The 25,132-nt window shown below is 43.1% G+C and overlaps 1 protein-coding gene across 1 annotated transcript in view; it reads left to right on the top strand.

The window, feature by feature from the left end:
- LY86 (lymphocyte antigen 86) overlaps window positions 1-23,927 on the top strand; it is a 43,928-nt gene extending 20,001 nt beyond the window's left edge. Inside the window, exons 2-5 of the mRNA XM_032773061.2 lie at window positions 8,627-8,713; window positions 9,793-9,921; window positions 15,833-15,885; window positions 22,430-23,927. Coding sequence (XP_032628952.1) covers window positions 8,627-8,713; window positions 9,793-9,921; window positions 15,833-15,885; window positions 22,430-22,513 — 353 coding nt within the window. The 3' untranslated portion in view covers window positions 22,514-23,927. The remainder of the gene's footprint in view (window positions 1-8,626; window positions 8,714-9,792; window positions 9,922-15,832; window positions 15,886-22,429) is intronic.
- The last annotated feature ends 1,205 nt before the right edge of the window (window positions 23,928-25,132 follow it).

Below are 25,132 nucleotides of genomic sequence, written 5' to 3' on the forward strand. Positions count from 1 at the left end.
TAACTGTTAAACAGCTCCCTTGGCACCCTCCTCCTTTTCTAGTCCGTCACACAACTAAAGGGACTTGTTCATTGAAAGAAAAAACAAAATGCAGCTCACTGGCATGAAGCCTTGGGCAAATATCATTGCCTTTTTTGTCTCACTTCTTTATTTTATAGTTATTTTTAAGAATAGAAATTAAGTTTTGGGTGGTCCTTTGGAGAGCTTACATGCTTCCCTGGTCTAGCATTGTTTGGGTTTTTTTTAGGGTACTCACCCATCTTCTCTTTACTGCCTCTTGCATTTTCCTTTCCATTTGTGCATTTGAGTCACCAGACTTCATTGCTTACAGGCTCCCTCCACACTTTCATTCCTGCTGGCCCCACCTTCCAGTCACACATATAGTTTAAACCTGTGGGAGGGGGAGGACCATTATAAAGACGGCATTCAAACTGGAATACAATGCACTGCTGCCACATCAACCCAGCCTCACAGAAGACAATCTTGACTCCAGTTTGGGGCGCCATTTCAGATTTTGATGGTGGGGGTGAAGAGCCAACTTTAATCATGATTCCAGGGCTATTTAGGCACCTGAAAACTCTAGGGTTTTTTTTTTGCAGATAATAACTTAGAAATTAGCTGTATCTAATTCCTATATAAAAAAAGAGAATTAAATATTAGACCCACTTAGCTCAAATACTAGCATGTTCTCACATCTTATGTCAAGTCACTTAAGGGACACTGGTTAGATTTAAAATTTTAATGTATATTCTTAATTTGCTATGAGGGCTTGTCTACACTATGACATTGTTGACAAAATTTTGTCTTTCATGGGTACTTTAAAAAGCCCCCCGCTCCCCTCCCCCACAAAAGACAAAAGTTTTGCCGAAGCAAGTGGCAGTGTGAATGCAGCTTTGTCGGCAGCAGAGCTCTCCCACCAACAAAGCTAACGCCGCTCGAGGGGCTGGAAGTTTGCTGACAAAGTACCAACACAGAGCATTTACACACGCTGACTTTTAGCAACAAGGCTGTGTCGACACTGCCTTGTCGCTTAAAGCTGCGTGGTGTAGACAAGCCCTAACTCTTGATTACAACAATTGAAACAATTGCAGAATAATCTAGATTACTTTCAATCACTTTTTTGCAGTTCACCAAGCTTGGAACAGATCATTTAACTTTGGAAACATCCTGGTAGGCCAAGGCCCCGTCAGTTTATACTGCACCTGCCTGAGGCAGGTAAAACACCACAGCGGCCCAACACTGTAGCATTTAATTTCAGAAAGGGGAGCTATACAAAAATGGGGAGGTTAGGTAAACAGAAATTAAAAGGTACAAAGCCAAAAGTGAAATCCCTGCAAGCTGCACGGAAACTTTTTCAAGACACCATAATAGAGGCTCAACATAAATGTATAGCCCAAATTAAAAAACACAGAGAACCAAAAAAGTGCCACCGTGGCTAACCAACAAAAGTAAAAGAAGCAGTGAGAGGCAAAAAGGCATTCTTTAAAAAGTGGAAGTTAAATCCTAGCGAGGAAAATAGAAAGCAGCATAAACTCTGGCAAATGAAGTGTAAAAATATAATTAGGAAGGCCAAAAAAGAATGTGAAGAACAGCTAGCCAAAGACTCAAAAAGTAATAGCAAAAAAAATGTTAAGTACATCAGAAGCAGGAAGCCTGCTAAGCAACCAGTGGGGCCACTGGATGATCAAGACACTAAAGGAGCACACAAGGACAATAAGGCCATTGCAGAGAAACTAAATAAATTCTTTGCATCGGTCTTCACAGTTCAGGATGTGAGGGAGATTCCCAAACCTGAGCCATTCTTTTAGGTGACAAATCTGAGGAACTGTCCCAGATTGAGGTCGTCAGAGGAGGTTTTGGAACAAACTGATAAACTAAACAGTAATAAGTCAGCAGGACCATATGGTATTCACCCAAGAGTTCTGAAGGAATTCAAATGTGAAATTGCAGGACTACTAACTGTAGTCTGTAACCTATCATTTATATCAGCTTCTGTACCAGATGACTGAAGGATAGCTAATGTGATACCAATTTTTTTAAATGGCTCCAGAGGTGATCCCAACAATTACAGGCAGGTAAGCCTGACTTCAGTACCGAGAAAACTGGTTGAAACTTTAGTAAAGACCAAAATAGTCAGATACATAGATGAACATAATTTGTTGGGGAAGAGTCAATTTGATTTTTGTAAATGGAAATCATGCCTCACCAATTTACTAGAATTCTTTGAGGGGGTCAACAAGGATAAGGGGGGTCCAGTGGATATAGTGTACTTAGATTTTCAGAAAGCCTTAAACAAGGTCCCTCACCAAAGGCTCTTAAGCAAAGTAAGCTGTCATGGGATAAGAGGGAAGGTCCTCTCATGGATTGGTAACTGGTTTAAAGATAGAAAACAAAGGGTAGGAATAAATGGCCAGATTACAGAATGGAGAGAGGTAAATAGTGGTGTCCCCAGGGTCTCTACTGGGCCAAATCCTATTCAATACATTCATAAATGATCTGGAAAAATGGGTAAACAGCGAGGTGGCAAAATTTGCAGATGATATAAAATTGCTCAAGATAGTTAAGTCCCAGGCAGACTGCGAAGGGCTATAAAAGGATCTGTCATAACTGGGTCACTGGGCAACAAAATGGCAGATGAAATTCAGTGTTAATAAATGCAAAGTAATGCACATTGAAAACATAATCCCAACTATACATATAAAATGATGGGGCCTACATTAGCAGTTACCACTCAAGAGAGAATTGTTGGAGTCATTGTGGATAGTTCTCTGAAAACATCCACTCAATGTGTAGCAGCAGTCAAAAAAGCAAACAGAATGTTGGGAATCATTAAGAAAGGAATAGATAATAAGACAGAAAATACCACATTGCCTCTAAATAGTTCCATGGTACGCCCACATCTTGAATATGCGTGCAGATGTGGTTGCCCAATTTTACATTTCCAATTGGAATTGGAAAATGTTCAGAAAAGGGCAACAAAAATTATTAAGGGTATGGAACTGCCATATGAGGAGAGATTAATAAGATTGAGACTTTTCAGCTTGGAAAAGAAACAACTAAGAGAGGATATTATAGAAGTCTATAAAATCATGACTAGGGTGGAGAAAGCAAATCAGGAAGTGTTATTTACTCCTCATAACACAAGAACTAGGGGCCACCAAATGAAATTGATAGGCAGCAGGTTTAAAACAAAAGGAAGTATTTTTTCACACAATGCACAGTCAACCTGTGGAACTCCTTGCCAGAGGATGTTGTTAAAGCCAAAAGTATAACAAGGTTCAAAGAAGAACTGGATAAGTTTATGGAGGATAGGTCCATCAGTGGGTATTAGCTAGGAAGGAGAGGGATGGTGTCCCTAGCCTCTGTTTGCCAGTAGCCGGGAATGGGTGACAGGGGATGTATCACTTGATGATTACCTGTTCTTTTCATTCCCTTTCGGGCACCTGGCATTGGCCAATGTCAGAATACAGGATACTGGAGTAGATGGATCTTTGGTCTGACCCAGTACGGCTGTTCTTATGTTCTGAAATCATCACATATCCACTTGACTCCAGGAGCTGGGGCTTTAAGGAAAACAATAATTATCATGAGACTCATGACGAAATCATGAGAGTTGGCAACACTGCTTTTATTTCTATTTAAAGGCTAGTTATTTTCTAAAAGTCTCTTAAACACAACACTACAGTGACTGAGTTGTAGTTCTCTCAAGAGAATATTTAAAACAAAACAACAAGAAAATTCCACATTTTAAAGATGAGAAAAAAATTGAGACTTCTGAGGTTTATCACGGCCACTGCAGGCAGGAAAGGAAAACAGACAGGCACAGGAGCTCTGGGGAGCTCTTCCTCATGAAAAAAAGTTGGAGGGTCAAATCTTCTACTCCTTAATCCAGTAAAACTTCTATTGCCATTAGTGCTCCGCTCACAGATATCAATGTGTGCTTAATAATTATATACTTCATACTTCAATATCTGAGCCTTCTTATCCAGGGCTACACATTTTATACACATTGGCTCAGGGACTACATTTTCTGACATATTCTGAACAGTGTTGACCACACAGATGGTGCCCAGTGAATAATACAAACCATGATAATAATAATCAACTTTATGGATTCTGTGGATTAAATTTCTATTCTTTGTTCTGGAATTGGCCTGGATACAGCTGAAATCCTAAGATTTGAGGCATAAATACATCTGATACTTTTATGACACTTTCTGATTCTTTCCTTTTCTCGAACTCAGAACAAAAAAAATGACAAAACAAAATGGTTTTCAGTTAAAACGTAAAATTGCACAGCAGTCATTGCTCTACAACCCAGCATGGGACAGAATCTGGCACCTCTTGGGAGTTAAGTGATCTCCTCTCATCTGACTCTCATTCTCCATCCTTCCTGACCTCTGTGCTGCTTTTCATGCTGTCCACCAGGGCATCCAGCCTAACCTCCTGGGACCATTTGCTGGCATCTCAGAGAACTGGCCACTTTGGTTTTGTTCTCATCTATCAGAGTCCTCTTTTTTCGGCAGCATGCAGCAGAGAGACAGGCTCATCTGCTGGATAAGGAGCTTTCTCTGAAAGACCTGAGTTCTACTTCCCCATAGACTTCCTGCATGATCTCAGGCCAGTGTGTTAAGGACAGAGTTTCAAAATCTTTTAGGCACCCAAAGATGCAGCTAGGCATCTAGTGGGGTTTACAAAGCAATTAACCTTCTAGGGACTTTTGAAAATCATACTAGGTGCCTTTGAAAATCTGGCCTTTAGAATGAGTGTGCTTCAGTGCCCCATCTGTACAATGTTCAGCACTGCTCTGCCTCACCGAGGGGATGTGAGGAGAAATAGCTTAGACCCTGTGAGGCGCTCAGATACTACGGTGATGGGGCCACATACAGATAGAGTGGAAACTTCTCTATACCACTGCTGTCCCTTCCCTTGGTTTTGGCCCCTTCTTTTCACATACATCCCAAAATCTCCCCCTTTCTGAATGTAACCTTGGCTCAGAGGGCTTAGCTGTATTTCTTTGAGTCCCCTATATATTATCTCTAAAACAACCTCCTCCCTCCCAGCCACTACTTCCCCAGGGATTCCTGTTTTACAGGTTAGACTTCCAGATCCTTAATTTAATCACCAGCCCTTCCTTATCTTAATCACCCTCCCTCTGTTTGTAAACAAAATGCTGACTCATAGACTCATAGACTCATAGGTCAGAAGGGACCAATATGATCATCTAGTCTGACTTCCTGCACAAAGCAGGCCACAGAACCCTACCCATCTACTTCTGTAACAACTCCTAACCTATGTCCGAGTTATGAAAGTTATCCAAATTGTGTTTGAAGACCTCAAGCGCAGAGAGTCCACAGCAAGTGAACCATCCACCCGGCAGAGGAAGCGAAAAACTCCAGGCCTCTGCCATTTGCCCCTGGAGGAAAATTCTTCCTGAACCCCAAATAGGCGATCAGCTAACGAGCATGGGCCAAGCTCACCACGAGCACTCAGGAAAGAACTCTCTGCATAACTCAGATCCCCATCCCATCCAACACCTCCCATCAACAGACCATGAGACAGACGATACTGCTGATAACCAAAAAATGCCCAAAATAAACTATCACTAGTATACCATCCCTTCAAAACTTATTAAGCTAAGCTTAAAGCAGAATATCTTTTGCCCCACTTACCCCCTCAGAAGGTCGTTCCAGAACTTCAGTACTCCTAAATGGTTTAGAAACTTCCGTCTAATTTCAAGTAACTTCCCTAATGTCCAGTTGTACCCATTTTCCTTGTGTCTACATTAGTACTAACGTTAAATCAATTCCTCTCCCTCCCTAATGTAATCCCGATATATTTAATAGACCAAGCATATCCTCTCCGCGCTTCCTTTTTGGCTAGCTAACAGCCAAGCCTTTGAGTCCTTTCATAAGGCAGGTTTTCCTAGCCCGGAATCATCCTATGTAGCCCGTCTCTGAACCGTTCCAGTGGAAATTCATCCTTCTTACATGGGAGACCAGAACTCACACAGGATTCCAGGTGAGGTCTCACCATGCCTTATACAAGAGACTAACGACCTTCCTATCTTGCTGAATCCGTCGCCGATGCATCTAACACAATTTGTTTTTAATGGCCATAGTCACATTGGCGGTTATAGTCACTCTTTCGAATCAACCAATATCAGGTCTTCTCCTCTCTCGTTGTTTCCAACTGAGGCGTCCCAATGTATAGCTAAATCTTATTTTATACGCCTAAGTGCAATGAGCTTGCACTGTTCACTAATTAAAATTTCATCCTATTTATTACCCAGTTACTAAGGTCAATCCAGGAATCTTCTGTATGTATCCCGGCCCTTCTCGTGTTAGCACCCCGCTTTGGTATCCGCAACTTTTTAGCCATTCCTGCTGCTTGTGCCAAGGTAGTAACAAAAAGGTTAAATAGATTGGTCCAAAACCGATCCCTTGTAGGAACTCCACTAGTACCCTCTCCTCCAGCCTGACAGTTCACCCTTCAATATGACCCGTTGGAGTCTCCCCTTTAACCTCCCCAGGGCCACATCTCCTCTGCAGAGCTTACATTTCACACTAATGCTGTGCTGTAGCTAAGAGCTCCACCTGGGAGCTTGCACACCTCCTGAACGAAACTCAGGGGAGGGCTCCCGCCCCACTTTGCCCCCCTAAATGGTGCCCCACTAGAATTGCAAAGATGTGAACCTGTCCCTATCCCATCATTTTCAGTTCAATAAAATGTCACCTACAAAGCTTGGGCTAAGGTTTTCAAAAATAGGAGCATAAAGTTAGGCTCCTAAGTCCTTAGCTAGGCACCTAAGTGACCTGATTTTCATTCACCAGGCAACTTCCCCTGAAGTCACCCATGGTTTCTGAAATGTTCTGAACAAGTTTGTTTTGGTCTACACTAGGGGGTCTCAGACTTTATTGCACCGTGACCCCCTTTGGACAACAAAAATTACTACACGACCCCAGGAGGGGGACCAAAGCTTGAACCTGCCCAAGTCTTGCCACCCTGGGTGTGGGAGCCAAAAGCCAAAGGGATTCAGCCCCAGGCAGGGGGCCTGTAACCTCAGTCCCACCAAGTCTAATGCCAGCCCTGATGATCTCATTAAAATGGAGTCACAATCCACTTTGGGGGCCTGACCCACAGTCTGAGAACCACTAGTCTACGCTTGCAGTTAAACCAGGTTCGGCACTGGCTCAGCTGCAATTGTTGTCGACACCCAGCATCAGAAATGGATATGTGCACTCCACACCTGGCTGAGCAAACAGGAAGGGGATTTTTAAAATTCCCGGGGCATTTAAAGGGCAGGTCACCTGAGGCCAGGAAAGTAGAGTGCGAACTCATGAGCAGAGTGGCTGAACAGGCATTCTGGAATACCTTTGAATACTCTGGAGACCAATTACAGCGCTTTTGGTGGCCACACTGGTGAAGCAGCGCTGCATCACCTGCGCTGAAATCGTTATACCCCAGGCAGAGCAGAAGTACAGCCAGCGCTGCAGCCAGGGAGATGCAGCACTGTATGTGCCTTGCAAGTGTGGATGGTGAGTAAGTTGCAGTGCTGTAAACCCACCACCAGCCCTGCAACTCTTCAGTGTAGCCAAGCCCAAAGCCTTAAAGTATTAAATAATTTAAGGACTGGCCAGGGCCTAACGACTAGAAAGCAGGAATGTAGGGGGAGGGAGAGAATTTGAATTTATACAAGAGTCTGGTCAGTTTCATGCTGCTATTCAGTGATAGGCAGCAGTAAAGTGACAAGGATCATGTCAATTTCAGACAGCCTCTGCCAGAGTTTGTTGCACCCCAGCTCCCAAGCATCCAGCTTGGAGGCATATTTAATTTCAGAAACATCATGCTTCAATGGTGAAAAAACAAACAGATTTCAATTCCGGAAAAAAAAATAATGAGTTTTTGGCTTTTTGTCATGATTCAGGATGAAAAAATTTCCAAAAACTTTCACAGACCTAAATTAAATTTCCCGGCCAGCTCTATTAGGCAGTACTGCAATACAAATAGAACAATAAATAATAATTATATTACTCTTTATTATTATTATTATTATTATTAAGCACAAGTCACTGTGATAGCGGGAATGAGAGTTTAGGGCAGGGCTACCCAGATTGGGGGGCAAGTGGGGCAATTTGCCCCAGGCCCTGGGCCCCGCAGGGCCCCCACGAGAATATAGTATTCTATAGTATTGCAACTTTTTTTTTTATGGACGGGGCCCCCAAAATTGCTTTGCCCCAGGCCCCCTGAATCCTCTGGGCAGCCCTGGTTTAGAGACACTGGAAAGTGCAACTGTGCAAAGACTCTTGTTTCAACTAAGTCCTGATTGCCATCCCTGAACTCTCATTTTGAGTGGTCTCTCCCCACAGCAGGTCCTAGCTACATTCCACCTGAAAGCGAACGCAGTTGGGATTAGCGTGATGTCAGTGAAATAAACACAGAGCAGTCTAATCCTTTAGCCACACGATGTTGGAGTTTGGGGATTATGTTTGGGAGGATTTCAAAGAAAATATGTGTGACTTGATTTTCATAAAGATTCTATTCTTTTATCATTATTTTTTATGAAGTAGAGTTCCTATGCATTGGAAATAAAAGTAAAAATCAGTTGCCTGTTACCTTTTGACAGATCCCGTGCAAGATTTTGCTCTTAGCATCGACGGTTGTTCCAATATCTTAATGAATACTTTTAACATCAGAGCTGCATTGGTCTTAAGTAAGTAAAGTGCTGTTTTTGAGTGTTACAAATAAGATACGTTATTGTGCATGTGTCAGTGTTAGAGAGGGTCTGATGAATAATAACCAAGTGCTTTTGATAAAACATGAGAAGGTTTATCACTCTCATGCGAGGGTCCAGGGGCTCAGACACAGATTGGGCTCAGGAGGCATAGATTCTATTCTCAGCTGTGTCTCTGACCTACTGTGTGACCTTGAGTAAGTCACTTCATCCCTCCCCACCCCTGCACCTTTGTTTCTCCTCCCACCCTTTGTCAGCCTGTTCACATTGTAAACTTGTTCCGGCAGGGGGTTGTCCTTCGGGTATTGTCTTTGCTGCAAAGTTAACTAAAGTTACTCTTCGGGAGTTAGCCTAGCTAGAGAGTGAAAGGGGCCACACTGCGAAATAACACTTGAATTGCTGTGGCTACACTGGCCCTGCGCTCACTTGTGTGCAGCACTAAGACTTCTGGGGGCATGTCTGTTTTCGGGGGTCACAAGTGAGACAAGTTTCAGGATTCTATTACAATCCTTGCATATGCTGGTTCACAACCCCTGACTGCAGGGTTTGAATCCAGTAGCCTCAACAGCAGGGATTCTCAAACTTTTGCACTGACCTCTTTCATACAGCAACCCTCTGAGTGCGACCCCACCCTTATACATTAAAAACACTTTTTTTGTATATTTAACACCATTATAAATGCTGGAGGCAAAGCAAGGTTTGGGGTGGAGGGTGACAGCTCATGACCCCCCATGTAATAACCTTGTGACCCCCTGAGGGGTCCCGACCCCCAGTTTGAGAACCTCTGCTCAAAAGGAAGCTACTCTTCATTCACTACATGTCTTGTTATCTACCACCAGTGACAGTACAGTGCAATTTCTGTATCGCATAGTGTTCTGTGGTTTCAGGAACTCTCAGTGGAATTGAGGCCTCAATAAGAAAAGAATAGGATCCTTTAAAAATAAATAATAAACTAATTATTTAATTAATTTAATTAATAAATTCATTATAAAATAAATAATAGCAGCTCAATTTCCAAATAGTTCTCTCCCTAAACTCTCCTTCTGTTTTCTGCGTAGGACACAACATCAAGGAACTGTCTATGAACATTAATCTCATCCTAAATGGGAAGAGTATCCTAACCTACTCACAGAAACTCTGTGAGCCAAATGGCCGAAGGTTTATATTCTGTGGAAAGAAAAAAGGAGGTAATTTTACCTAACACACTAAACACTTGATGGGTGCTGAACACTGCAAGCAGGACACACCGCTGTGCTGCTGAATGTGCCACTACTTCCTAACATTCTGTTTACTACAACAGAATGTTAGTGGATCACAGAAACACAGTAGGAGAGCGTCCTTTTATTTTTAAAGTCTTCTTTTTGCATAACGAGCTCACTAGCTTCTGTTTTAATGGCACAGAGGTCTGAGTGCTATATACATCAGTGTTCAAGGGGAATTTAGAAGGATAATCTACAACTCAACATATAATGTAAATAAGTAGCATGGGCCTACACCCCTTATGTTCAGTAGCAGTCTTATTTCAGCAAGACTGCTTGCATATCTGAGGATATTGCAGGATTGTCTCCCATTTTTGTAAAAGCAAGGGCTGAACTAATGAACAAGATTACTGGAGAAATGTTTCCTATCTAAAAAGTTGTGTTTCCTGTTCACTGATCCATAATGCTTTCATAGAAGTTGCGCCTGAGTAAGGATTCAAGACTGCAGCTAGGGTGACCAGATGGGATGAAGAAAATATCGGGACACATTTTGGGGAGTCTCACCGGGGGGAGCAAAAAAAAAAAAAAGGCAGAGAGAGAAAATAAAAAATAGAGTCCCGAACAAACATCAATCGGGACGTGGGATAAAGGCCTAAAAATCAGGACAGTCCCAATTTTATCAGGACATCTGGTCACCCTAACTGCAACATTTGGACCAAGATACATTTTGGTACCATCTAAGGTGTTTGGTTTTATTTAAGGATCTTTAATAATAATAAATTCTTATTCTTCCTGATACCATGTTCATCTCTTTGGGCTGATTTGAAAAGAAAGGTGGGGGAGGGCAATTTCCCAGAGAGTTAAGAGAATGGCAGTTCAGTAAGTTAGTTTTGAAAGCTATTTTTCCCCAGTCACCTGCATCTCCATCAGCACTACAATAATTCATTTGCTGTAGGGCTGTGGGTTTTGTGACCGCACACTGCACTGTGGACAAGATGGCATTGGGGGAATTGCTAAGACATTTCACACAGTACAGAGATATCAAAAAGAATAGCAGAGAAATACTGCACGAGCAACCAATTATGTAAATTCTGCAAGCCAAACAGACAGAAAAATTAAATTCAGAGGCTTTCTCAATAATGTATTGAATTAAAGAAAAAATAAGACACCCACAGACCTACCGGAAGACTGTTTTATTCTGATGAAGTGCTTAATAACACCCTATAGAAAATGGATTAAGGAGAACTAGAGTCGATCCTGAGCCCAGCACAAGCTGCTGTTTACACATTAAGCCACACAGCCAAACCCTTCAGGGGTACGCAGGCCCTTAATCTTAGCCTGGCAGGGAGACTGTTTTCACTAAATGAAGTACATCATGATATAAAACAACACTTGATTGTTTAAATAATGCCATGTATCTTCATTTAGAAGCTGCCCTCAGTGAATGACGGAACCTTATCACACAGTTGTTAATAGAAGCCATGTTGTTTAATAGCCACCTTCACTGGGTAGTCAGGACTTTCCCATGCAATCCACAGAGGGAAGGGGTTAAGTCTGCTAGATGATGGGACTCCAAAATGGAGATGCAGTATTTCTAGATAGTGTACGTTTTTACACTATATTATAATGAAGTTTGGTCTCCAGCCCCACATGGAGCAGCTCAGCACAGCCACACTTGAAGGCTGTGTCTATACTAGCACTTTTGTCAATATAACTTATGTCAATCAGGAGTATGAAAAAACAACCCTCTGAGCGACATAAATTACACTGACAAAAGCGCTGGTGCGGACCGCGCCATGTCAGTGGGAGACGCTCTCTTGCCAACACAACTACTGCTGTTCATTGGGGGTGGTTTAATTGTGTTGACAGGACAGGTCTCTCCCACTGGCATAGAGCAGCTACACAGAAGACCTTACAGTGGCACAGCTGCAGCGGTATATCTGTACCACTGTAAAGTCTCTAATGTAGACATGGCCTGGTTGTTAGCATTGTTGTTAAACTTGACCATTGCCCTGTGTAGCGAGGGCCATAATTTGAGCTGTCAAATATGAGGTGAAGGAAGTGTGAAGATGGAAGACCATTCTCTTTTTAGGGATGAATGTTGTCAGTTAGAGCCCCATCTTCATTGCATGTTGAGTAACATTTGTAAAACAAATTTTATTTTGACCTCAGTTTAAATATAGTTGCAAGCAGGTTTTGGTTGGCCACTGTAGTGAGAACAAAGACTGTAAAGCTTTCTCCTACCCCGCTCCTAAACAAGCCACAGGCTTTATAGTTCGTTCCATTTATAGATCTTTTTTGAGAGAGCTAGGAATATACAGGGCTGAGAGACAGGAGGGTGTCGTGGAATGTAATTGAGGAGGAGTCAAAGGTGGCTAATAGAGAAAATTTTCCTTCCTCTATTATCTTTTACTTCTAGATGAGCAACTCATGATTAGAACTGTCTTGTCAGAACAAACATAGATGGATGTTTTACCAATATCTTCGTTTCAATTACAGTATTTGTTACCTATCTTTTTACTTTTATTTAAACAAATTGTATAATGGTCACAACCGGACTAGCAAAGCTCACGAGAGATCTCAAACATGATTCCGAACAACTTATGTCTGTTTCTTTGAGATCTAAACCTATTATACTCTCTTCAGTTCCAAAGAAGGCAAAGAGGTGAACTTTAGCAATGATTTTTTTCACTACTAGAGTCTTTGTGGTATTCAGTTTAAAGATGAGCTTCCTCTCTCTAGGGAGGAATTTTTCTGATCGTCGTTCATATCCCACACAAGAAAATAGTTACATAAGAGTTAGGATTGCTCAAATGTACTTCTCATCAACAGTGTCACAAAAAACAGAAAAACCACCCATTCTGGTAACTTTAGGATCTACATCCAGCACAACTTAGACACCTTACCCAATTAATGCCCAAACACACTCACAAACTTTGCGGCTGCACAAACTCACTTTTTCACATCCAACATAGGATGCTCAAAGCACACTCCCAATTTCTTGCAATCACACTCAACAAAAAAATCTTAACTCGGACCTTAGTTACAAATGAACATACACATGTAATGGCTTGTGTGTATAATGAGTTACACTTGCAGAGTATAAGATGTGAAGTTAGGTATTTCTTTTGAGTGCAATTGTGAGGAAATGGACATGTATTCTCAGCAAGCAGCTGCACCACAGAGCTGGGTTCTGGTCTGATCTGCCATATGACCTTCAGTAAGAAACTCATCCTCTCCACCTCAGTTTCTCCCACCTGTAAAGTGAGTTAATGATACTCACCCAGCTCCAATATTTTTAGATGAGCACTGTTCAGATCAGTTCTGAACCAACAGAATTCATGGCAGTTGTGCCATTGAATTGAATGGGTGCAGGATCTGGCCCTAGAAGAGCTAAGTATTACTGTATTATTACTCACACAGAAAAAAATAAAAATTATATAAAGGTTTAAAGCCCAGAAAAGGAAGAGGTGGGTGTAGATGTACTGGGGACTTTATACAGTGTAACAAGTGTGAGAATGTTCAAAGATTTTCAGTCTAAGAAAGAGTTGAGAAAGAGGCGTCAGAATTTCATTATAGGTGTTTTGTCAGAAATGAGAGTCAACTTCACAAGAACAAGTAACTTGAAGTAATTCTCAGGAAATTCTTACCTGCTCCACTTCCTACTGTAAATTGCTAGAGACCTGTTGATGCCAGGGAGGAGTAAATTACTTTTGTTAGGAAGTAAGAGTGAAAAGAATCCACAAAATAGAAAAGAAAGCCCAAAGTCAGCAGTACCTAGAGACCTTTTTATGATGTTCTGCAGAAAACCTCTTCAGTCATGTTAGCCCTTAAGAGAAGGGTTGATCATGGAAGACAGCGCAAAACAGCCAATGTTCTTGGGACATTAACAGATGCTGTGACTTATTAGTATCCTGCACATATGAAGATGGGGGAACCTTTTGACTGGAAAGTTTCCCATGATTTGTGAATTGATCCCATAAATAAGATCAATCGTTCACACTATATAACCTATGTGAACTCAGACAGGAAAGTTCCAAAGAGGCAATACTTTCCATTCAATGCACAAAGCTAAGTGTTAGTCTTATTTATAATTACTGCAACTAATTTATCTGATTTGCCCCTCACTGATAGGTAAATGCAAGGGTTTAGGAAGATGTACTGTATCGAGAATACTATGTTAAACTGGAATCCCAAAAGCAAGACATGCATTCAGTTGGATTCAGCCTTGGGAAACACTGCTTTTGGCTGTAGCCCCAGCTTTGTAAAGTCCACGGAAAGGCAATCACACTGGTTTCAGGGACCTAGTTTAAACAACACAGCCACCAAAGTGGGTGGTTCTGGTAAGCTAGGGGTTTGGTCATAAAACCCAGTAGACCTATTGATTCAGAACATCTCCTGGGAGCCTCCAGTAGATGAAGATTAAAGCTGCTCTCATCCCCCGCAGCAGAAGCCCACCTACTGGTACAGGGGAGTAGAGTCCATTTCCCTATCTGTGAAGTGGGACTGATATTCACTCAGCTCACAAAGGAATAGAACTCAGGGATGCACAGTTCCTATCCCCTACTAAATTCCAGATCGGCTCCCCCAGATGCCCCAAAGAATAGTACTGGTGGTGATGGTTTCTGCTCACCACACAGTAGTCCTAGGAATAACTCCTACTAATACCACCTCAAGCAAGAGTGTGCCCACAATGCCTGGGCAGGACCTCAGGGTCTCCTAATGGGGGAAGCACATCTACAGCCCAGGATTGCCTTAATCTAGCCCTGGTGGGATGGTCAAAGTTGACTTATGGTGTAGTAGAAAAATTAGCATCTACCTTCACCAGGGAGATACTAGCATCCCCACATGTTCAGAAGCATGTGTGTTGTCTGATCTTGTCTAATTCAGTTTCAAACATAGGTTTTGCACAGCTAGGACACCGTCATTTCACCTTCAATCTCTTGCCAATTCTGAAATACTCCAGGGCTGACTCCATTGACTCATGTGACCTGTGAAGAGTCTCTATCTCCAACTGTTAGAGAAGGATTCAGAGCTCATACTTCCTCCACTTTTGTCCTCTGCTGCTGTCCAGGACTTGTTGGGCAGTTTGATCCTGGTTCCAAGCTGCCTGTCTCACTTGCTGCATTTTCCTTCTCAAACATGGCCCATTACAGGAGATTCTACAGCAAGGGGTTGATTTCTGCACTGCACTGTCCACACCAGCACTTTACAAATAGGACAGCTCCCATCTACACCTCTGCTTCTGCAAATGCTCAAACCCCACTTTTTTTTTTTTTTTTTTTTTAATAAAAGAGGAAATGAAGGCAGAAAGGGCAAGTGACTTGTCTAAGGGGCCCAAAATGTTGACATCAACACTGGGATTAGAATTCAGGATATTTTAGCTGCTGACACTAAATCCAATTCACTAGACTACAGCTGGCTCATGGCCTGGACTCTCCAACTGCTTCACCTGTGCCATGGGAAACATTTTCCTTTTCAAAGAGCTGTTGCCATGGTTGCTCACTTCTGTGCATGAAGCAGGAGCCTTAGAGTCTGAGGCTTCTCTGCTGCATCGAGTAATGACACAATATTTAAAAAATACTGCAAAACCCTGTTCTGTTTAGTTTTGCTGGATTCTAGACAGGAGTTATAGGCCTGGATTCTGCAGACATTGAAGCACTTGCACAACTTTACTCAGATGGGCAGTGATGACACTGGGACTCTGCATAGTCTCTCCTATACTAGGAAGATGGTCCATACCTTTACGCTTCTCTCAGAGAGTTGTTGTCCATAAAGCTTTTTTAAGTCCTAGAGCACTTGTCACTGAGGGTTTCAAAGTATTGCTATAAAACAGTGCATACTATCACCTGCTCGTTTCCTTTGTTCATTGCACAATCATCATCCATTTGTTTTTCAGAACATATCTACTACGAAGGGCCTGTCACACTGGGAATCCATGAAATCCCCCAAGTAAGTTCCCTGTGGTTATGTCCTGAAATCTAAGAATTACCTGACTCCGGCCTGGTCTATGCTACGTGTTTATACTGAATTTAGCAGCATTAAATGGAATTAACCCTGCACCCGTTTACATAACGAAGCCCTTTATATCGTTATAAAGGGCTCTTAAAACCGATTTCTGTACTCCTCCCCGACGAGAGGAGTAGCGCTCAAATTGGTATTGCCATGTCGGACTAAGGTTAGTGTGGCCACAATCCGACAGTATTGGCCTCCGGGAGCTATCCCACAGTGCACCATTGTGACTGCTCTGGAAAGCAATCTGAACTCGGATGCACAGGCCAGGTAGACAGGAAAAGCCCTGCGAACTTTTGAATTTCATCTCCTGTTTGCCCAGCGTGGAGCGCTGATCAGCACGGGTGGCGATGCAGTCCCAAATCCAAAAAGAGCTACAGCATAGACCGTATGGGAGATAATGGATCACCGTAGGGAAACAAATTCCACAAGCTCACGTCCAGAAGACGAATAAAGATTGAAAAATCTAGGCCATATAGACAAGCCACAGCAGGACTCACCAGTGCCGGGGTGACAAGCGAATGGAAACCAAAAAAAAAATAAGAATCGAAATGGACCATGAGGGAGGGAGGGGACTGAGGACCGACAGCCACATTCTGCATTCCGAAAAGTATGCATCTGGCTGAGTCCATGCCTGAAGGGCAAAAACATCGACAGTGGGTCAGGGAATAGGCGCAATTGACCCTCCCCCCCCAAAGACAAGAGCAAAAAATTGGTTCTCGCTCTTAAGTCCCACCGGGGATGCCACGATCTGCTGAACGGTGCGCACGCGACACGCAGCATCTTTCACCGCCGTCCCGGTGGCTAAGTACAGTACAATAGATGAAGACCTCCCGGCACATCCCATGAGTGCTCCTGCTGCCTGGTGAGGTGCCGGGGCGCCTGGGCAAAAAGGAATGACCCGTCCGCCTGCTAAAGCTGGGTCCGACATGCAGGTCGCAGATGGTGCATAGGCTGACTGTCCTTCATCAAGCAGCTGCAGCGAGCTCGCTCCCACCCGCCTGTCATCTACAGAGATTCGACTATCATAGCAGCAGAGCCTGGTCTCCTTCCCCCATCTTTAATGAATAATGAGATGCTGCGAATATGCATAGCCGGGAGGCTCCTCCCTTCATTTAGCTCACTAAAAATCTGTTCTAGCCGCAGCGTTATAATTCATCACACAAATGGGGGACACGCACGGAGCAGGAGGGGGGGAGGAGGGAAGCAACAGGGGGTGTTGCAGGGGGCACCCTAAATGGCAAGGCCAGCCATCATCGTGGATCTCGGGCTCGGACGACCAGCGCGGCTGTGGCTCGGTCTCTAAAGACTTGCCCCATATCTAGGCAGGACGACCATGTTAGACAAAACGAAAGAGGGAATACTGAAAGTCATCCCATTTGCCATGCGCCCCAATCCCAGCAAGCCAGTCAGGGCACCAAATGAACAGCAGCAGATGTACAATAGACCGTAACCGTCACGCCAATGCCAAAGCAGCACGACGCAAGAGGACCGGTAACCGTCTGCACTTGCAAAGGCAAAGAAGCTGCTTGGAGCAACTGGCAGTACCGCGTCTGTCGCGGCACCATACACATACGGTGACATGAAAAAAGGCTAAACGGGCTCCATGGTTACCATGCTATGGCGTCTGCCAGGGCAATCCAGAGAAAAAAGGCACGAAATGATTGTCTGCCGTTGCTTTCACGGAGGAAGGACTGAGTGACGACATTTACTCAGAATCAACTGCGACACTGTTTTTGGTCCATCATGCATTGGGATCTCAACCCAGAATTCCAATGGGCGGGGGAGACTGCGGGAACTATGCGATAGCTATGGGATAGCTACCCACAGTGCAACACTCTGGACGTCGACACTAGCCTCAGTACATGGATGCACATCGCTGAATTAATGTGCTTAGTGTGGCCGCATGCACTCGACTTTATATAATCCTTTTTAAAAAACCGTTTTCTGTAAAATCGGAATAATCCCGTAGTGTAGACATACCCTAAGAGCAAAAAGCGCAATAATAATGGGTGATTTCAACTATTCCCATATTGACTGGGTAAACGTCACCTCAGGGCATGATGCAGAGATAAAATTTCTAGACACCAACAGTGACTGCTTCTTGGAGCAGCTAGTCCTGGAACCCACAAGAGGGGGCGGCAATTCTTGATTAAGTCCTAACTGGAATCCAGAATCTGGGCCAAGAAGTAACTGTGCCTGAATCAATCAGTAATAGTGACCATAATGTACTTACATTTAACATTCTCATAGAGGGGATAAAAGCCCTCCAAAACCTACTACGGTAACATTTAACTTTGAAAAGATGAACTACATAAAAATGGGGATACTTGTTAGATGGAAATTAAAAGGCGCTATCACAAGGGTTAAATGCCTGTTAAGTAGCAGGGGTACTATTTAAAAACACCATAATAGAGGCTCAGACTAAATGTTTACCCTCAACCAGAAAAGACAATAAGAGGACTAAAAGAATGCCACCATGGCTAATAATCAGAGTGATGTTTAGAAAGACATCTTGAAGTCACTGTGGATAGCTCTCTGAAAACTTCAGCTCAGTGAACAGCAGCAGTCAAAGAGGCTAACAGAATGTTAGCAACCATTAGGAAAGGGATAGAAAATAAGACAGAAACGATCATAATGCCACTCTATAAATTCAGGTGCCTCCACACCTTAAATACTGTGTCCAGTTCTGGTCACCCAATCTCAAAAAGAATACAGTGGAACTGAAAAATGTTCAGAGAAGGGCAACAGAAATGATCAAGGATATGGAATGGCTTCCATACGTGGAAAGACTAAAAAGATTAGGGTTGTTCAGCTTAGAAAAGCAATGACTAAAGGGGGATATGCTAGAGGTCTCTTAAATCATGAATGGTGTGAAAAAAGTGAATAGAGAAGTGTTAGTTACCCTTTCCCACAATACACAAATGTGGGATCATCGTATGAAATTAATAGTCAGTCGGTTTAATACAAACAAGAGGAAGTACTTTTTCACATAATGCACAGTTAACCTGTTGAGCTCATTGCCATGAGATGTTGTGATCGCCAAAAATGTAACTGGGTTCAAAAAAGAATTAGGTCAATTCATGGATGATAGGTCCATCAATGGCTATTAGCCACGATGATCAGGGATGCAACCCCATGCTTGGGATGATCCTAAACCTCTGCCTGCCAGAAGCCAGGAGGGAAAGACTCAACTGCCCTGTTCTGTACACTTCACCTGAAGCTCTGGTATGGGCCACTGTTGGAGACAGGATACAGTGACAAACAGATCATTGGTCTGACACAGTATGGCAAGTCTTATGTCCTTACGAACCACCACATTGTCCTACCAGAATGTCCCTAGTACAGTAACAGATTCACTCTTCTAGTACTGGAGGCTGGGGACATTCAGCACGGTTGGTTTTCCCCATGTTTGTAGTTTGGCCCTCTAGTACACTGCCCTGCCCTGATTCTTGCATTGGTAGCAGGGGAAGCAGCACCTCCTGGTGATTCCTAAGAGGAAGGTCACCTCTGCAAGGGCCCATTAGCACCACTGGAGCAATGTTTTCTATACCAGTAGTTGCTGCAAGGAGCTTAAACTCGCTGAAGTCTTAAGATGAGAGTCAAGGGTAGTGGGGAAGGGGAAGAAATGGAGAAAGGAAGAAGTGGAGAGAAGGTGAAAGGAGTTTAGACTAGAGGACACAACCTCTCTCTCCCCTCTTTTCCTTCCTATCAGTCCTTCACTTCTACTCTCATTGGCCTATTTTACCAGCTCTCCTTCCCTACTTATCCATTATGTCTTTGGAAGTATCATACTCCATACTGAACCAATCTCCTGCTTGAATTTCAGCAGACAGGCACACAGTGCCAGAGATGCTGAAAGCCTCCTAGCGTCTGTTTACCTGCCCAGGCACAACTAAACGCTGTCCTCGGCCAGGCAAAGACACCGACCATTTGCCAAAGAATTGAGGAGGGCAGTGGAAGGGGGCACAGGGGTCTAGATCAGAGTGGCCATTGGTTAAGAACTTGCAGGTGGGGAGAATCATGGCCACCAAAACTAAAGTGTACAATCCCATTAAGCAATCAAAGACCTACTACCGTTTCATTCTGCTCATGTTGACTAGAATATAATTCCATGAGACACTGATAAGCAAATTGGCCCATAAGTAGTCCCACTCCTACAATAAGGTACTTAATGTGAGTAAGGATATATATTTCATAGATTTTTAAGGTCAGATGGGACAATGAGATTATCTAAAACCTTCTATAAGAATCTGGCCCTGTGAGAGTTAGGGAATCCAGACCTAAATAAGAAAGACAGTCATTCTTCTCAGATTTTTTTATTTATAAGAATTCAGTTTTCCAAATTATCAAAAAGTTATAATAAAATTTAAAGAAATCCAGTCATTCGAGAACAGTTGGGACAGGTCACAACAGCCCCATATCCAGGCAAAAGACTATATAGCACTGAAGAATTACTAAATTTATAAATAACAGAACAGGAAATCAGCCTCAATTACCTAATAAGGGTCAATCCTTCCACTCTGACCCATGGGGAATAAGGTACTACTCAACATGTATATGGGTTGCAAAATCTGGCTCTGATTATTATAAACATTGATCTAATATTAGCAACCCCAAGCGAGTCCAGAGGAGACACATGGGGAGAAGGTATGTGGGGTCACATGCCTCCCCAGATTTCTGCCAAAGTTTGCGGGCCCCGCTCATTCACATGGTGTGGCGGAGCCCATGAGCTGTGCCCCATGGGGAGAGCCAGGAGCAACAACTAGGACCCGCAGGGCAGGGCTGCTGCTTTCCAAGCAGGGAGACTGAGAGTAAGGGGGAGGGACCTGCCTCGGGGGAGGAAGGCAGTGACTCGAGCTATTTCAGGGGTGGCCAAACCTTTAAATTTTGCCCCTCACTACCACTCACAGCAGATATGAGTTGTCTCTGAGAGGCGCATTCTTGCCCCTGGCCCTGCCCCCACTCCACTCTTTCTCCGCTCCCATTCCAACCCCTTCCCCAAAGTCCCCACCTCAACTCTGCTCCCTCCCTGCCCCTGTTGGACCCTTCCCCAAAACCTCAGCCCAGCCCCTCCTCTTCCCTGAGCACACCGCATTCCCCGTCCTCTGCCCTCCCTCCCAGTGCTTGCCGTGCAAAACAGCTGTTTGGTGGCGCAAGTGCTGGGAGCTAGGGGGAAGAAGCGGGTATGCAGCACACTCAGGGGAGGATGCAGAGGCAGAGAAGAGGCAGAGGCAAGTTGGGGAAGGGGGGCAGGGTGGGGAGCTGCCAGTGGATGCAGAGCATCCACCAATTTTTCCCCATGGGTGCTCTAGCCCCAAAGCACCCACCAAGTCAGCATCTATGGAGTCCAGTACAAACAAGGCTATATACTCAGGAACCATGTTGCCATGGGGCCTCCTCCAGAACCTACACTGTATTGTCCCCAAAGAGAGGTTCAAGGGGGAAGAGGCCAGTTACTGTTGCAGAAATCCACATGGTACAGAGAGGAGAATCCCCAGGAAAACAGTCAATTACTAAAAGCACACACCCACCACCTCAAAGCCAGAGAGCTCTTAACGCCCAGAGAGGTTTCTATGGGCTCAGGCCAAAGGCAGCACTGCTCCTCTGAGCCTCCACGCTGCTGGCAGGTTTCCTTCCCAGTTTCTGCAGAGAAGATCAAACGTGGCTCAAAAATCCAGAATTAAAACAAATTTCTGTGTTAAGTCCTCCTCTCAATCTCTTAAGTGAGCTTAGCGACCTGACTTTCCCAGTGTTCCTGACTGTTAGGAGGAGAGAGATATTTTGACCTATGAAATTAGGATGTTCCCTAAGCCCAGGTCTCCACATTTGGACTGTGCATAGTTTCTCTTTTACATTGTGCAGAGTGCTGATGTGAAATTGTCCCCAAAGGAAGCGTTATTGTTACCACCTGTTTTGTTGGAACTAAGATACAGCAAGTTCTGTGTCTGTGTCATGTGTTTCTACAGACGATGCTTTTTTTAAAAATACCCAATTAATATGTTAACGTCTGTGAAAATTCATCTGAAGTTATAATAGTGCAATATTTGAACAATAAGATTAGAGTGGGATGAATCCCATTCAAAAGAACATTTCTCCCACTCTGATTATACAGCAGCTGCAAAGTAAAGAAAAAACCTTAATAGCAAAAGCCAAGGTGCAGTAGTTTCAGAAAGAGCAAGAAAAGCTGCGTGGACCTGAAAGGAATTTTTAAATATCAAAAGTTTTGCTTCCCTATAGAAGCATTTACCGCCATGTTTTAATTTTGAATTTGCTGCGCTATCAACATTTGACATCTATGAAGAGGGGCATTTGGCAAGAAAAATGGGCCACACCTTTTACCACCATTGAAACATATTTGGACTGGAAGAGCTTTCAGGAGGGGTATAACAATTTTAATGAAAAAGGGGACTCTCTTCTATGAAGAGAGGCAGTTCTGTACTATTTGTGTACTAATCTAATGTTTTGCTTTTGTTTCACACAGGGAGAGTACACCGTTTCAGCGATGCTGTATAATGAAGATCATCTCACTGTTGCTTGTGCTGATTTTACCATTAAAAAAGAATAATTTTTCCCCATAGAAAGCAAAGAAGCGATCAGAAACAGTTCATTTAAAGGGGCAGGTCACCAAAATAGTGCAAGCTTTGTAGCTAAGAAAGCTAGTTATATTCTACAGTGATATTGAAGGAAATAATTCCACTCAGAGGTTCAGGTGCTATTCTTGTTTATAATCTATTGCTTTTAGGAAGTCACTAGAACCTCAAGAGATAATTTATCCTATGACATTCACTGTACTCCATTTGTTTTTGTTTCTATAATATATGGCTGCTTTAAAATAGCAAGAGTTTTAAATGCTCAAAAGCCTTCTAGTCCACTAACTGCAGAACTGAATGAAACAGACATTGCCCAGTGAGCTGTCTAGCAGGAGGAGATCAGAGCTTTTTTCCTGGGCTACTGGAGGCAGGAGGGGACTTAGCACAGTGGTTCCCAAACACAGGCATGCCTGCTAGAGCGATGGCTTTTGTGATTGACACGAGGCAGGGAGTTCCAACCACAGAACCCTTTCCTACCTGAACTTGGTTTAATGAATGTCTGTATCATTTTACACATGCTCATTTTACACAATGATAGACTCAGATTGTCCCCGATTTCAATTTTGTTCAGTCTGACATGATATGAGATTTGGAGCAGCCTTAGTTTAACTAAATGAGAGGCAGGCCAACATTATACTAGAGGACAGGAGTTGCAGTTGCTGCATTAAGAGAAGAGGGCACTAGCACTGCCCAGGTCTTACTCTTAGAAATTGATGCCTTGGGAACCACTATACTGCACTCAGTCTCTGGTGGGGAGGAGGGAGTGCCTCACACTATCCCTTCCAAATTCAGTACAGTTCAGTACCTAACACAGGGCCACTTAAAAAAAAAATAAGCTTCCAATATCTTACATTAGCTATTACAATATCAAGGTCAGAAAGGCACCCACCTCACAGTTAAACTCTCAACATGCATTCAGTATTATGCACTTAACATTTGCAATTAATACAATGTAATGTTACAAAAAGCTGCAGATACCAGCTCATTTATTAACGGTGAAGAAAACCAAATTATTTATGTTCAGAAAGACATACAGAAAGGTAGGGGAAAGGCCTACATGATGTGGAAGCCTCTTCAGACATCCTGATTGCAGCATTCATCCACATACTTTTATAGAAGCTATAACATAACCTCAGTGTAGCCCTGTACTTTCTGTGTAGACTCTTTTTAACAAACCCATGAAAGAGAGACCCAAGAATGTGATCAGAAGTATTCCACCTGCTATTTGAGCAATCCTTGTGTCAAATCTGTTCTCTGGAGTAACAGCACTCCACTCTTCAATTTTTTGGATTTGCTTTTTTGTTTTTTACGTCCTTTTTAATGACGTGAACGATCCTGCTAATATGCTATTATTGCCATCTGCTTCCCAATAAAGTCATATGAAAAAGAGTCCTTTATGTTCTTTTTTCTGTTTAGGGATTTTGCCTCTGAGGTCCACCCAAAAGGTAAAGCCAAAAACTCATAGAAAAAGTTACCATTTCTTGCTTGAGACTTGAATATCCTCTCCTCTCTGGCTTTAACAGTGCAGAGAAATATCAGGATAAGAGATATAAGCCATCTTCAGTTCTCTCAGAAAAAACCATTCCCCAACTGCTGCCCCAAGATCTCATCAAAAGAATGCATCTCTGAACTAACAGTGCCCCCTGATAAATAACCATGGTGTTCCGAGATGGTCCTCCATTTCTCATCCATGCAGTGGACCTGTTAAATCCAGTCTCATCAACTGTGTTCAAGTCTTCAGGGACCTGATCTACACTATGAAGTTTTACCATGTCTGAATATAGCTGTGAATAACCATGTTAACTGACAGTGTTCAACACGAAATAACGGGCAAAGTATAAACTCGGACAAAACATTCAACATACTGACAACTAATTGTGACTAAACCTTGCTCTGATCAGGGTTTAAACATGACGAGCTGATGTTATATTGAACACAGTTTATCCTAGTTGCCTGCTAAACAGTACTCAGCATCATGTTAGTTAACTCAATGAGTCAGAACTGCGCTCAGTGACAATAAAGCTATACAGGGTAGACCTCTGAGGAAGTATGGGATATCAGCCCACATACAAACTGTTAGGCAGCATGGTGCATGTGGATGTGCACACAATGACTATGTTGTGGAAAAGCCACCATGGAGACTCACTTTAACTCTTTGTAACCTGCCCAGAAGAAGGTATCACAAAAATGGATACAAAAACGGGTACAAAAAAAGCTCAAAAGCTTGTACCTTCCACCAGAAGTTGGTAAAATAAATGATATTACCTCACCCACCTTGTCTCTCACAGAAAGAGTTGTAATTTATAGGTTTTTTCCCATAAATTTAAGCCCTCTCTACACAACTCTTACATGGTTACAAAAGTCAGAACAAACTGACATGGAGAAGAAACGATCAAAATCGCATCTAGCAGCATTAGTAGCACACAGAAATGTTCCCTATGTCCAGCTCGCTTCCATGACAAACCTTGCCCCTAAAATCCTATTGGATGGCCTTGCCTTCAACCAACCGACCATATCAGATGAAAAACAATCCCAAGGGCCTTCGCTAGTTGAAACACTCCAACTAAAATAGGTGTCCCCTACCACCTAGACAT

Source organism: Chelonoidis abingdonii, chromosome 2 (genome assembly GCF_003597395.2).
Source record: "Chelonoidis abingdonii isolate Lonesome George chromosome 2, CheloAbing_2.0, whole genome shotgun sequence".
Classification (NCBI taxonomy): Eukaryota; Metazoa; Chordata; order Testudines; family Testudinidae; genus Chelonoidis; species Chelonoidis abingdonii.